General features: G+C 39.8%; 1 protein-coding gene across 1 annotated transcript; it reads left to right on the top strand.

Moving 5' to 3' along the window:
- The first annotated feature begins 2,879 nt into the window (after window positions 1–2,879).
- On the top strand, window positions 2,880–12,196 carry LOC310639208 (transmembrane protein 14C-like). The gene is made up of 5 exons (XM_083360713.1): window positions 2,880–3,108; window positions 5,291–5,367; window positions 7,986–8,087; window positions 9,493–9,580; window positions 11,362–12,196. Exons 2-5 carry the CDS (start codon window positions 5,292–5,294, stop codon window positions 11,417–11,419), a joined length of 324 nt encoding a protein of 107 aa, XP_083216839.1. The 5' UTR covers window positions 2,880–3,108; window position 5,291; the 3' UTR covers window positions 11,420–12,196.
- Window positions 12,197–13,230: the final 1,034 nt, after the last annotated feature.

Raw genomic sequence — 13,230 nt, 5'->3', positions numbered from 1 at the left:
AGCCAAACTCCAGTTTCCATGAGAAGCTATTTTTTTATAGTTAATTCCAAAATAAAAGTCAATATTACCAAATTTACCCTTTATTCATTTGTAATTTTCTTAGATCAACATCTTATTTAGATTTTTGCTGTTTATTTCGAATTCTTTTAAGTTCTGAAGGTTGTAATTTTTAATTTTCTTCAGGGTTGAACTCAGTCACTGATTTTTCAAACTTATCATTCAAAAAGATTAATGGCTTTAAGATGGTTAATAAGCAGTTTCCAAAAATGGGTAGAAAATAAGGCTTGCATACATGTAGTCCTCGACTTAACAACCATTCATTTAGTAACCAAAGTTAAAAACAGCACTGAAGTGACTCCTGAGCACTTTTTACATGACTGTTGCAGCATCCTCATGGTCATCTGATAAAAATTCAGACATTTGACAACTGGCATGTATTTATGGTGGTTGCAGTGTCCCTAGGCCATATGATCAACTTTTGTGACCTGACAAAGTCAGTGAGGAAACCAGATTCACTTAATAACTGTGTTACTAACTTAACAGCTGCAATAATTCACTTAACAACTGTGACAAGAAAGGTTGTAAAATGGGGCAAAACTCAACTGTTTTGTTTAGCAATGGGAATTTTGGGCTCAGCTGTGGACATAAGTTGAGGACTACCTGTACTTAGTGTCCTTTAAAAGGCTCTACCATGGTTGCAAACAAGTTGGTTCATCTCTTGTCCCCCCCCGGTGCTTAAACTCCAGGAAGAGCACTAACCTGCAATTTCCTTGCAAGGAGCAGCATCTAGAGTACATGTGGACGATCTCCTGTCCATTCCTTATCCAGAGAGGTTCTAAAGAATCAGTCTAATTGCCAACAGTGCTTTTTCAAGAGGTGGCTGGACTTTCATTTTTCTTTGAAGACGTTTCACTTCTTATCCAAGAGGTTTCTTCAGCTCAAGACTGGATAGTGGGGAATGGAAGGATTTATATTCCTTGCAGACAGCTGGGCATTTGCATTCTTTTAGAGCAGACATGTCAAACAAGGCCTGGGGGCCAGATCCGGCCCGCGAAGTGGTTTCATGTGGCCCGCGAAGCCATCCTGGAAACAGTGAGGGAACGGCCCCCACTGCCTTGGCTCTGGCCCAGAGACCCTCCTTTTGCCAAAGACCCTCAGATCTGTCCCACTCCTGCCCAGGCCCCCATAGGCACCCTTGATGCGAACGATGTAGAGCTAGCCATGCCCACCCAGTAGGCCATACGCACTCTAGCCACGCCCACCCACTAGGCCACACCCACCCTGGCCATACCCACCTGGCCCCCTGAGGGCAACCGCAATGCTGATGCAGCCCTCAATGAAATTGAGTTTGACACCCCTGTTTTAGAGAGCCATAGAAGCCACTTGGGGGTGTTGTATGTGTCCTTGGGGGTCACATGAGTAGTGCAAATGGCTGTGGAACCTTAGAACTGCTGAAAGGACTGTTGTAGACTGGAGATGGAAGATGTTGTATCCCTTCCCCTCTTTTGAGAGAGGGCTGTTCAATTCTGACATAGATGGCCTTCTTGACCCTTCTTTCAAACCAGCAGGGCGCTCTGTCCAAAATGTGGACTTTGCTGTCTTCAAAACAGTGGCCTTTGTCTTTTAAATGCAGATGGAGTGCTGAATATTGTCCTGATTGGGTTTGTACTATGTTGTGCCATGTGTTTTTGAAGTAGTTGTTTTGTTTCCCCAATGTTTCATCTGCATTTACAGCAAAGAATAAATAGTTAAAAGTATTCCAAGACAATCAAAAGAGTAGTCATACTCAAATGGCAGTGTGTTCCATTTGCTCCTATGTGCAAGATATGTGCAAGAATTTGGTTTTCCATTTGGATTTGTGGCTTCTAACCAATGCTGGGACTAAATTTTGGGGAAGTGGAATGTAACAAGTATGGTTAAATCCATAGAATGGAGATTTTTTTAAAAAAAAACCATCTAAAAGGAGGGTGAATTTGTTACCAATGAATATTATGGAAAGATGAAATAAAATATGCTAAATCAATAGGAAAGCAAAACACTGGGATAAATATAAGCAAAATGAATGTATGGAATAGAAAAGAATTGAAATGAATATGCTGTATGCTGATTCTTTATGAGCTGAACGAAATATAACTCAGGGTTGCATTGTATAAACACGCATAAACGTGTTAAGTGCTAAGTAAATCCTATTATGTTTAATAATAATGCGGAAAAACTATTTATATATTTCGGGCACTTGTAGATATTCGCCGAGAATCAGGCATGATTGACCGGATAGCATCATCACCAATTGTAGATACGAGTCCAATTTTACTCCCGTCGTAAATGTACTTGAAGCTGCTTCTCACTTCCTCATCCCGGAAACCGTTTCGATTTCTGGATCTAGAGAGCCAGCGAGGGATTTTAGATTTACAAAACGACGGTCTCATACCCCAACGTTTCGCGTCCATCTTAAATCGCAGTGAGACATTTCCGCGATGATTAAGTACTGCTCAGGATGGAACCCCCATTTCTCCCCCCCAACCCCCCCAAAGGCTTTGTTCTGATGTTTGACTCCACATCTTACAGATGGTGGTATTTCGTTCAGACGTCTGACACAGAACATCTGCCTAGAGCAGGGGTAGGCAACCTCGGCTCTTTTATGACTCATGGACTTCAACTCCCAGAATTCCTGAGTCAGCATGAAAGAGCCGAGGTTGCCTACCCCTGGCCTGGAGGTTGCTGGGGAGGCAACGAAACACCCCGGAATAATGCAGCGACAACACTGCCGAGAAACTATTAAAGGATGTGATCTCCAGTACTTGCGATCTTGTTGAAAGCATCTTAACTTATTGTAATTTGCCTGCTTTCTGCTGAAAGCTATTCCTGTAGAGATGGGCTGAAAACCCTGGGCAATATGCTGTTCGGCCATAGCTTTCGCAAAAGGAAAAAAAAAAAACACCAAACCCAGCCTGCAACTCCGGAGGTTGTAATGATTGGCCCGTGTCACGTGTATTGCTCTCCTGCAGTTGTTGAACTGCCGGGCTAGTTTGATAGTAAAAGGATCATTCGATAGCGAGCTTGTATCTCTTACTCTGCAGACCTCTGCAATTGTGCCTGCATCAGAGAGTAAGTAACCACATTTAATGGAGATTCCTGAGGTTTTGCATTAATAGGAAGCCTTTTGACTCATATTATATTAGGGCAAAGGACAAGGGTAAGAGACTTTCAGGTTGTACATATTATTGGTATCCCCGGGTAAGTATAGTCGATAGATGATGAAGTTTTGAGGCAATACATACGTGCAGCTATAAATCAGATATTATTGAGAGCAAATTAACTTTTCCATAAAGTGTCACAGGATCGGCAGAATTACCGTAGGTTTAGCCAGTTTGCTCTAGTGGTTTAAGGCTAGAAACGAGATATCGGGAGAAACCGAGTTCAAACCAGCTTTTAGGGTTTGACTTTAGGTCAGTTACTGTCTTTCAGTCCAACCCACCTTTCCCTGTTTTGGGGAAAATAGGAGGAGGAAAGAGTATTAGGTATGTTTGCTGCCTTGAATTATTTTTTAAAAAAATAAGGCAGAGAATAAATAAATAAAATAAGAATAAGGTCCCTGATTATATTCTCTTGTCTTTTGTAGCACTTTTTCTCAGATTAGCTATATATACAACAAGGTAGCTAATCACTTGCAATAGAGATTGTATGGGAAACACAATAATGATGATCTCTGGAATGAATATGTTTTATTTTCCATTTGTATTCATCCTTTCTCCCTGAACTGCAGAATTGAGCTTAAGGTAACTTAATAAAGCAATTCAGGCTGAGAATCTTGTTTTCTTGTCATCTGTTTCTTATTCTGTTTCTCTTCTATTGTACCTATTCCTTACTCAGCCCAAAACGTAGGAAAAATAATTGGCTAAAAGAATATAATTCCAGTGTTTTGTATTTAATCAAGCATATATGTAAAGCATATTCAAAACAACCCTACATAGACATGGTTTATCCTACTTTTTCAGCAAAGTTTATTTCTCTTAACTAATCCAAACTGGCTGATTTTTTTTTCCAGAATAGTAATAAATCTGAAATTTATATATATTTGTATTTATTATATTTTTATACCGCCCTTCTCCCGAAGGACTCAGGGCAGTGTACAGGGCAATAAATATAAAAACAAAATACAAAAGTTAAAAAACAATTAAATATTATGCCCAAATTTAAAACAGTAATTAAAAGACATATTAAAACCCCAACCCTAACCCATCAAACCAGGTCAGATTGCTCGAATAAATAAGTTTTTAGATCGCGCTGGAAGGAGCGAAGGTCGGGGGCCATCCGGAGCTCAACCGGCAAGCGGTTCCACAGGTCTGGCACGCCCACAGAGAACGCCCTCCCCCTGGGGGCCACCAATCGACATTCTTTGATCGGAGGCACCCTGAGGAGGCCCTCTCTGTGGGAACGCACTGGACGGAGGGAAGTTGACGCCGGCCGCAGGTGTTGCCGTAGGTAATCCAGACCTATGCCATGTAGGGCTTTGTAAGTCATTACCAACACCTTGAATCTCACCCAGAGGGCAACCGGCAGCCAATGCAGCTCGCGGAGCAAAGGTGTAACATGGGAGTATCGGGAGACTCCCAGCACAACTCGCGCGGCTGCATTCTGCACCAGTTGGAGCCTCCAAGGGCAGCCCCATGTAGAAATTGTCCAAAGACTTTTCCTCAGGTAGGGAAATGGCAAGCAAAGACATACAAGACATACAAGCTGACTTTTAAATATCCATCTTAAAGCATGGAAGCATTTCTAGAAAGAAATTGGTATTTTTTTAGGTTTTCTATATGCTATAGAGCTTCTGCCAACCTAGCAGTTCGAAAGCACATAAAAATGCAAGTAGAAAAATAGGGACCACTACGGTGGGAAGGTAACAGCGTTCCGTGCGCCTTTGGCGTCTAGTCATGCCGGCCACATGACCACGGAGATGTCCTCGGACAAGCGCTGGCTCTTCGGCTTTGAAACAGAGATGAGCACCGGCCCCTAGAGTCGGAAACGACTAGCACACATGTGCGGGGGAACCTTTACCTTTACCTTTATATGCTATAGAAAATTAAAAGGCAAAGCAGTAACCTAAATAATCTTAGCTGCAAAGGTAAATTTTCAGGTGATAATTATAAGAGCTAAGAAGATGATATAATATAATTTAGTTCTCAGGATTTCCACTAATTAAAGCATGTCTAAGTTAAGCATTAGTCTCAGTAGGATTTACTCTCTGATCACCATGAATACGATCCAGTTTATATGTTGTGTTATGTTCCAGGATGGGATTGGACTGGATTGGCTTTGGTTATGCAGCTTTAGTAGCTTCTGGTGGAATAATTGGCTATGCAAAAGCAGGTAAGAATATTGGTGTCTTCTTGTTCATAGAGTTCTTAAAATGGAAGATTGTCAAGTAAGAAGTTCCTTTTCTTCCCAACATGCACTTTTCAACCAGCATTTTGATAATAAGCTGCTGTTATTATTCTTGTGATAAGATGGTGTTTAACTGTTGCAGGGAATAGATTCCTCCTATATGAGGTACTGTATTGGAGTGATAATCTCCCAAACCAGCCTTGCTGTTGCATACTGATATCTTATTGCAACACCCAATTTTGTATAGTACAAGTGACATTGCTTTTGTCTTTATTAATTTATTGTTTTTTTCTGTCTTGCATTTTGATCTAAAGAGTTAAAAGAAACCCAAAAGCTTTCTGGATAGGTTAGGGCATGAGGACATGCACTATAATATATTCCTTTAATTAGTGTTTGAAAGATCCATATTCTGTCTTAAGATTCATGAAGCTCAAAAAAATAGATATTTTTTCACCAATTAATGGCACACTTTCAATTTCAAAACTGATCTATGAGGTATGACTTATGGTTTCTTGAAAATCAATGAAACTAATGTCTTTTAATTTTGAAGGGAATGCAATGTTTCTTCCAGGTCTTTACTCTGATTTTAATAGAAGATTATATGAAGATAACAACTTTGACATGTATTCTTAGGAGAAAACGATACATTTTCCTTTGACCAGCACAAGGACATTTTTAATAAATAATTATGAATCATGTTATAAGTAGTAAATAATAGGGAACTGTGGTGAAAATCGGAGTATTGCAACAAAAATCCCCTTGGCCTATCTTCTTTTCTGAGTTTATCTGTATAAATTCCATCTGCCTCCAGAAATCATTATATGTAAATTTGGTCCTCTGGCAGGCCTCTGAGGATAAGTGAGAATTGGGGGAACAGATTCAGATTCTGTTTTGTTGTTCTTGTCATTCATCTGAACTCCCTTGTGGGATAGAGATCCTATGGATAAGCATAAAAGCAATGAGATCAGTCATGCATTTAATACATCTGCTCGGACAACTTTAAAGAGACTTTTGAATCCTAATACTGACATGTATTTCTAGAGCCTTTTGAAGTGTATTTGTAATTACAGGTAGTCCTTGTTTAAATACCAGTTGCTTAATAATAATTCAAAGTTAAAATGCCCCCCAAAGTACTTACGGTACATCCTGGTTCTGGAGTTCTGACAGCCCCCCATACACATACAACTTGCAGTCATGTTATTGTATTTTGGGTGTTTGGCTTGCATTTATGGCCTTTTGTGTTGTCCCATGATCATATGACCATGATTATGCATGGTTTTTGGTGGTTTCTGGCACTTCCAGTTTCAAGCAAAAACAGCCATTGAATAAAATGGATTTAATGGCCATAGTGTTCACTTAAGCATCCACTTAACAATCATAGTGTTTGGGTAATGACCATTGCAAAAAGATCATAAATTGGGCATGGTCATGTAGTAACCCACTTAATGAAGGCTACAACTTACAACCATAATTCTAGGCTCAATTACTCTTGTAAGTTGAGGACTACCTGTGTGACATCAGTCTTCTTGCAACTTCATAATGGTCTTGTAGAGATGAAAGAAAAATGACTGGATAAAGAAAATCTAAATGGTCTTTTAATAGAGCTTAGGATGCTTCAGTTCCAAATAGAGTTAACCTGTAAATAGAACAGGAAACATTAGCATTAAATATTGAAAGCCCCTGCAATTTGATTAACAGACTGTTCAACAATAATTCAAAAACTTTGATATTTCCTCAGTCTTTTTACAGTCACCCATCTCCATATATAAACTCCTAATAGAACTAAAAATGGTCTCCTCAGCCATTTTCAAAGAATAACACAGGATAATCCTCTCTGAGAGTAAAGTTCTCCAAATGTTTATTTCAAATATATCAAAGTCAGTGTGAAGTTTTATGAAGAGAATGGTAGAGGAAAGCAGGAATACATTTTAAACTGATTACCATTTCCTTTTTTTTAAGGCAAGTAGTTAATATTCTAGATAAGTTTGTGAGAGGGGTTAAGGCACCAGGCTAGAAATTGAGAGCCCATGACTTCTAGATCCATGTTAGGCACAAAGCCAGCTGGGTGAACCTGGGCTGGTCATTCTCGCTCATCTTTGGGAAGCAGGCTGTGGCAAACCACTTCCAAAAATCTTGCCAAGATTTTGTAAGAACTAGTCCAGGCAGTTGCCAGAGGTCAAGACACTTTGAAGGCGCACACACAAAAAGATAAGACTGTACTCTCTATATTTTTCATTACTCTGATTAGATTTATTACCAACTTTCAGGAAAGGGCTTCATTCATCTTTCTTTAACAATATACTGATCGTTCTTCTTTTCCCTTCTGTTATCTCTTGGTTTTCTCTGTGCTGTCCTCCTTTACTTTTCTTCCTCCGCTTATAATCTTTTGGATGCCAACATCTTTTAAAATATGGTGTAAATGATGCTTCTTGACTGGTGATACTTAATCCTTACTGTTTAAGAGATGTACAAGGAAACTAACACCCCAATGAAGCCTAAGGGGGAAAAAAATCTCAACCAAGGTTTATAGCAACAACAAAATACTACTTTCTGTCCAATGTCTATTTCTCCTTAACAACCACAGTTCATTTTGTTTATTCAAGGTAGCGTCCCATCTTTAGCTGCTGGTCTTCTTTTTGGGGGGATAGCTGGACTTGGAGCATACCAACTGTCTCAAAACCCAAAGAACATTTGGCTTTCTCTGAGTAAGTCTGTCTTGAACAAATAGATTTGTAAGACACATAAATATAATTGTTACGAGCCTTTGATCTCATTGTGTTTATTTAATACCACTTACTCACAGAGTACAATTGACGCGGTGGCTCAGTGGGTTAGGACGCTGAGCTTGTCGATCACAAGGTCAGCAGTTTGGCGGGTCGAATCCCGAGTGCCACGTAACAGAGTGAGCGCCTGTTACTCGTCCCAGCTTCTGCCAACCTAGCAGTTCGAAAGCACGTAAAAATGCAAGTAGAAAAATAGGGACCACTACGGTGGGAAGGTAACAGCGTTCTGTGCACCTTTGGCATCTAGTCATGCCGGCCACATGACCATGGAGACGTCCTCGGACAAGCGCTGGCTCTTCGGCTTTGAAATGGAGATGAGCACCGGCCCCTAGAGTCGGAAACGACTAGCACGCATGTGCAGGGGAACCTTTACCTTTACCTTTACAATTGATTTTATTCTATAGTAGCAAAATCCTCCAATGGGATTCCTTCCATAGGAAATTGCAAAAATTGTGTGCATTTTTTTAAAAAATAAGGGCACTAATTTGCAGTAGGTTAGAGCAAATAACAAAAACTGGGAAAAGATACTAATTGGGAAACCATTTGATGGAAGTAAAGGCTCGCATTAGATTTAGTTCAAAGCCATTATGTTAACCATTAATCACTATGAGCTATCTCCTTCCCCCAAGAATTAGATGTTAGATAGAATGATGTTATTACTAAAGCTATAACTAACTTTTTAAGAATCATGCATAACTGAGTTTATTATTCAGGTTTATTTGGATAGTTTAAATTGGTTTGCTCAAAGAAGGCCAAGAGAGATATAGAAAAAGAGAAAAATATATGTCTTTAAAATAAGACCTGTTTTTAAAAGCCAGATAAAAAGGGATGTTGGGATGTGTTTGAGATGGAAATGCAAGCATTCTTAAATAGTGTTCAGTTGAGAATGTTTATTTTATTTTATTTTATTTTAATTCTATTTATATCCCGCCCTTCTCCGAAGACTCAGGGCGGCTTACAAGCTTAGCAGTAGCCTTCATTCTATGTATATGCCTGCTCATTAGGGCTTTCACACACACCCCCAAGCGGCATTATTACAAAGTCAGCTTAATTGCCCCCAACAATCTGGGTCCTCATTTTACCTACCTTGGAAGGATGGAAGGCTGGGTCAACCTTGAGCCTGGTGGGACGTGAACCTGCACTAATTGCAGGCAGCTGGTGTTAGGGCGTGCACATTTTGACTGAGCGTTTTTTAAAGTAAGATATTGAGCATTGTTGGCTTTTCATTATCATCCTTCTCAGGTTGGCAGTTCTTTAAGGAAACACCCATGAGATAATAATGCATTATATGTATTCTGTTTTTTTTTTAAATAAATCTTTTTATTAGTTGCTTCTGGAACCTTAGCTGGCATTATGGGAATGAGATTCTACAACTCAGGGAAAATCATGCCTGCAGGATTGATTGCTGGGGCAAGGTATTAACTGCATGCTTTTATGTTCTCACTGTTGCATTAAAGGTGCGATCTTGTGTTTTATTAAAGGTAGTGAGATTTATGTCTAAGGATCAACAAACAGCACCATGCTACAACCGTGTTTTTTTTAAAAACTGACAATTAGTAAAAATAGCCTTTTAAAATTTTAATAGTTTTAGATTAAATAACATGTTTATTAAATATGACCAAATTGACATTGAGCAGTCCCCTGGTTTTGGAAACTCTGGGACTGAACTGTATCCAAAATGTTTCTCTTCCTCTTTCTTCTACCTACTCTGACCACAAGTACATACATTATTTTCAAGCTGAGGATCAGGCTTGGCTGTTAAATGATGTGTCAATATGTGATCAGAAACTGGAGAAAAAAGTGGAACAAAAACTATGAGGCTGAAGTTAGCTTTAAATTAACTGTTAGTTAGCATTTTTAATGCTGCTCATGTGATTTAATCATCTGCCTCTCTGTCACATTAAAAATGACAATTTAGTAGCGAATGGAAAATCAGGGACAGACTTAGCCTCCAAGTGCACCCCACGTTATAGTCTGCCTCGCTATTTCCATTCAAACTATCTTACGCAATGTTTCTCAGCCTTGACAAGCTTGGCAACATACTGCCTGAGGAGTTCTGAGAGTTGAAGACCACACATCTTAAAGTTACCAACATTGAGAAATACTGTTCTAGAGTAAAGTGGCCACAACGATTGCATGTTAATATCTATATCAAGAATATTTCTTGATTGTATCTGCAACAAGCTTCAGTGACACCAGAACTACGTCCTCATGCAGTACCATCATTATATGTTCATATCCGATGTCTGATTACAATGTGGCATTTCCATGATTTCATTATTTTTACAAATAACTCGATGTGATGAACATATCCCACATATCTCCCTCCTCCTATGTTCCTGATAGCAATAGATAGACAAGCCCAAGGTCACACAGCTGGCTTTTCTGGTAGGACTAGAACTCATGGTATCTTAATTTCTAGCCTGGTACAAAAGTGCGTATAGTCAAGGCTATGGTCTTCCCAGTTGCAATATATGGCAGTGAAAGTTGGACCATAAAAAAGGCTGAGCGCCAAAGAATTGAGGCCTTTGAATTGTGGTGCTGGAGAAGACTCCTGCAAGTCCCTTGGACTGCAAGGTGATCAAACCGGTCAATCCTAGACGAGATCAACCCTGACTGCTCTTTAGAAGGCCAGATCCTGAAGTTGAAACTCAGATACTTTGGCCACCTAATGAGAAGGAAGGACTCACTGGAGAAGAGCCTAATGCTGGGAAAGATTGAGGGCAATAGAAGAAGGGGACGACAGAGAATGAGGTGGCTGGATGGAGTCACTGAAGCAGTAGGCGTGAGCCTAAATGGACTCCAGAAGATGGTAGAGGACAGGAAGGCCTGGAGGAATGTTGTCCATAGGGTTGCGATGGGTCGGACACGACTTCGCAGCTAACAACAACAACAACCTTAACCAGTAGACAAAACTGGCTCTATGATGTAATTGTACTATCATCTTCTCCTCTTTGCCCCTCCCCTTCATAAGCCCATGATGTTTTTGGTCATATCATCAGCAGTCTTCAGAAGATAAAAATACTTTTTTTTAAAAAAAAGCAGCTTCTTTCCCCCCCCCCAATATATTTGTTTTCTGTTGTTTGCCTCTAAATCCAAAACCAAAATGTTTGGGATAGGGCAAATTAAGCACTATTAATGTAGGAGTGATTTTTCCTTTATTTCCCATAAACTGTCTTTATGTTTTTCTTTCTAGTCTGGTGATGGTTGGAAGACTTGGGCTGAAGATGTATGACAAACCGCACAATGGATAACAGGGCACTCTCTGTGGCCAAGAAAACAGATCACACATATCAAATATGGCAAGCTAAGCACAGCACAGCACATATCCTAATTTTTAAGTAACTAAATTAAAAGCAAATGTGTTTGTGAATATAGACCCTCTTTTGTATGCAAGCATTTCTTTCTCCATTCCAGTAGGAACTACTGACTAGTATGGTAACTTCTTGGTAATATTCCCCAAAGTGGTAACAATAGAAGTTGCTGGAAAAAGACAAAGAAGACCAAGAGAGAAAATAGGGTCAGCCATGGTGCTGACGTTGTTTGACGTTGTCACATTAATTCACCCAAATCAGGGAGCAAAACCACTTGTGTAAACATTTCCAGTATAAAAGAATCAGTGAACTTTTCCATGCCTGTGGTGCTCCAGATGCTTAGGTCTTTGCAGTTGCCTTAAGCCACCTTACCGTATCCAGGTGTTGATCTGATTGATGTATGGGAAATACATCATTTCCTCATTCCCAGCCAAGATGGTCAGTTGCTGGAAATGAAGGGTTTCCACATTTGTATGCAGGGAGGATATCAGGATGGAGGAAAATAGACTGAATTTTGAGGTCTTGGTCTGTCCATGAAGAAATGGGGATCATCTTCCCCCTTTCTAAAATGCTCCTAAAATGATGTTTTGTGAGTAAGTCTCTATGGAACATTGTACTGTTTGTCTTCTTTCTGAAGCTGTTGTTTATCACTGTTTATAAGAAGGGGTTGAAATGCGATCTTTAATCATGATATTAAAACCTTCCCAAATTTCACAAGGCTTCTACTGTGATTTCTTTAAAAAAAGTTTCTGACATGGTCGAGAAATTGGCAAGAGTTTGCTGTAGCATGTACAAATCCTTTGCAGTCTGTAAGATCAAAACTTGTTTTGCAAAGCATCCAAGACTTGCTTTTTTTAAAAAAAAATTTTAATGACTGATTTTTATACAACTTCAGATTGTTCTTCTTCCACAGAATGCTTCGTAAATTCTGCATCCCAAGAAAAGAGGATTTCTGTCAGTTTAGAATAGTCTACACGTAGTCCTCAACTTACAACACTTCATTTAGTGACCATTAGAAGTTACAACAATACCAGAAAAAGTGGCTTATGACTGTTTTTCACTCTTATGACTGTTTTTCATTCTTATGACCATTGCAGCGTCCCCATGATCATATGATCAAAATTCAGATGCTTGGCAACTGACTCATATTTATGATGGTTACAATGACCTGGGTCATGTGATTCTCTTTTACGACCTTCTGACAAGCAAACTCAATGAGGAAGCCAGATTCATTTAGCAACTGTGTTACTAACTTAATAATAATAATAATAATAATAATAATAATAATAATAATAATAATAATAATAATTTTATTTATATACCGCCCTTCTCCCGAAGGACTCAGGGCAGTGAACAGGGCAAACATATAAAAATACAAAGATACAAAAGTTAAAAAAGAATTAAACACAATGCCCAAGCTAAAACAATAAATAGATATATTAAAAATGACAGTAAAAATCCCAACCCATCCCCCATCAGGCCAGGCCGGCTTGTTCGAATAAGTGAGTCTTCAGATCGCGTCGGAAGGAGCGAAGGTCGGGCACCATCCAGAGCTCGACCGGCAACCGATTCCATAAGTCCGGGGCGCCCACAGAGAAGGATCTCCCCCTGGGGGCCACCAGACGACATTCTCTGACCGGTGGCACCCTGAGGAGGCCCTCTGGGAACGCACAGGGCAGAGGGAAGTTGATGCCGGCAGCAGGTGATCCCTGAGGTACTCTGGACCCATGCCATGTAGGGCCTTGAACACC

Source organism: Vipera ursinii (genome assembly GCF_947247035.1).
Source record: "Vipera ursinii genome assembly, chromosome: 3".
Lineage (NCBI taxonomy): Eukaryota > Metazoa > Chordata > Lepidosauria > Squamata > Viperidae > Vipera > Vipera ursinii.
This window is presented reverse-complemented; position numbering and strand designations above follow the sequence as displayed.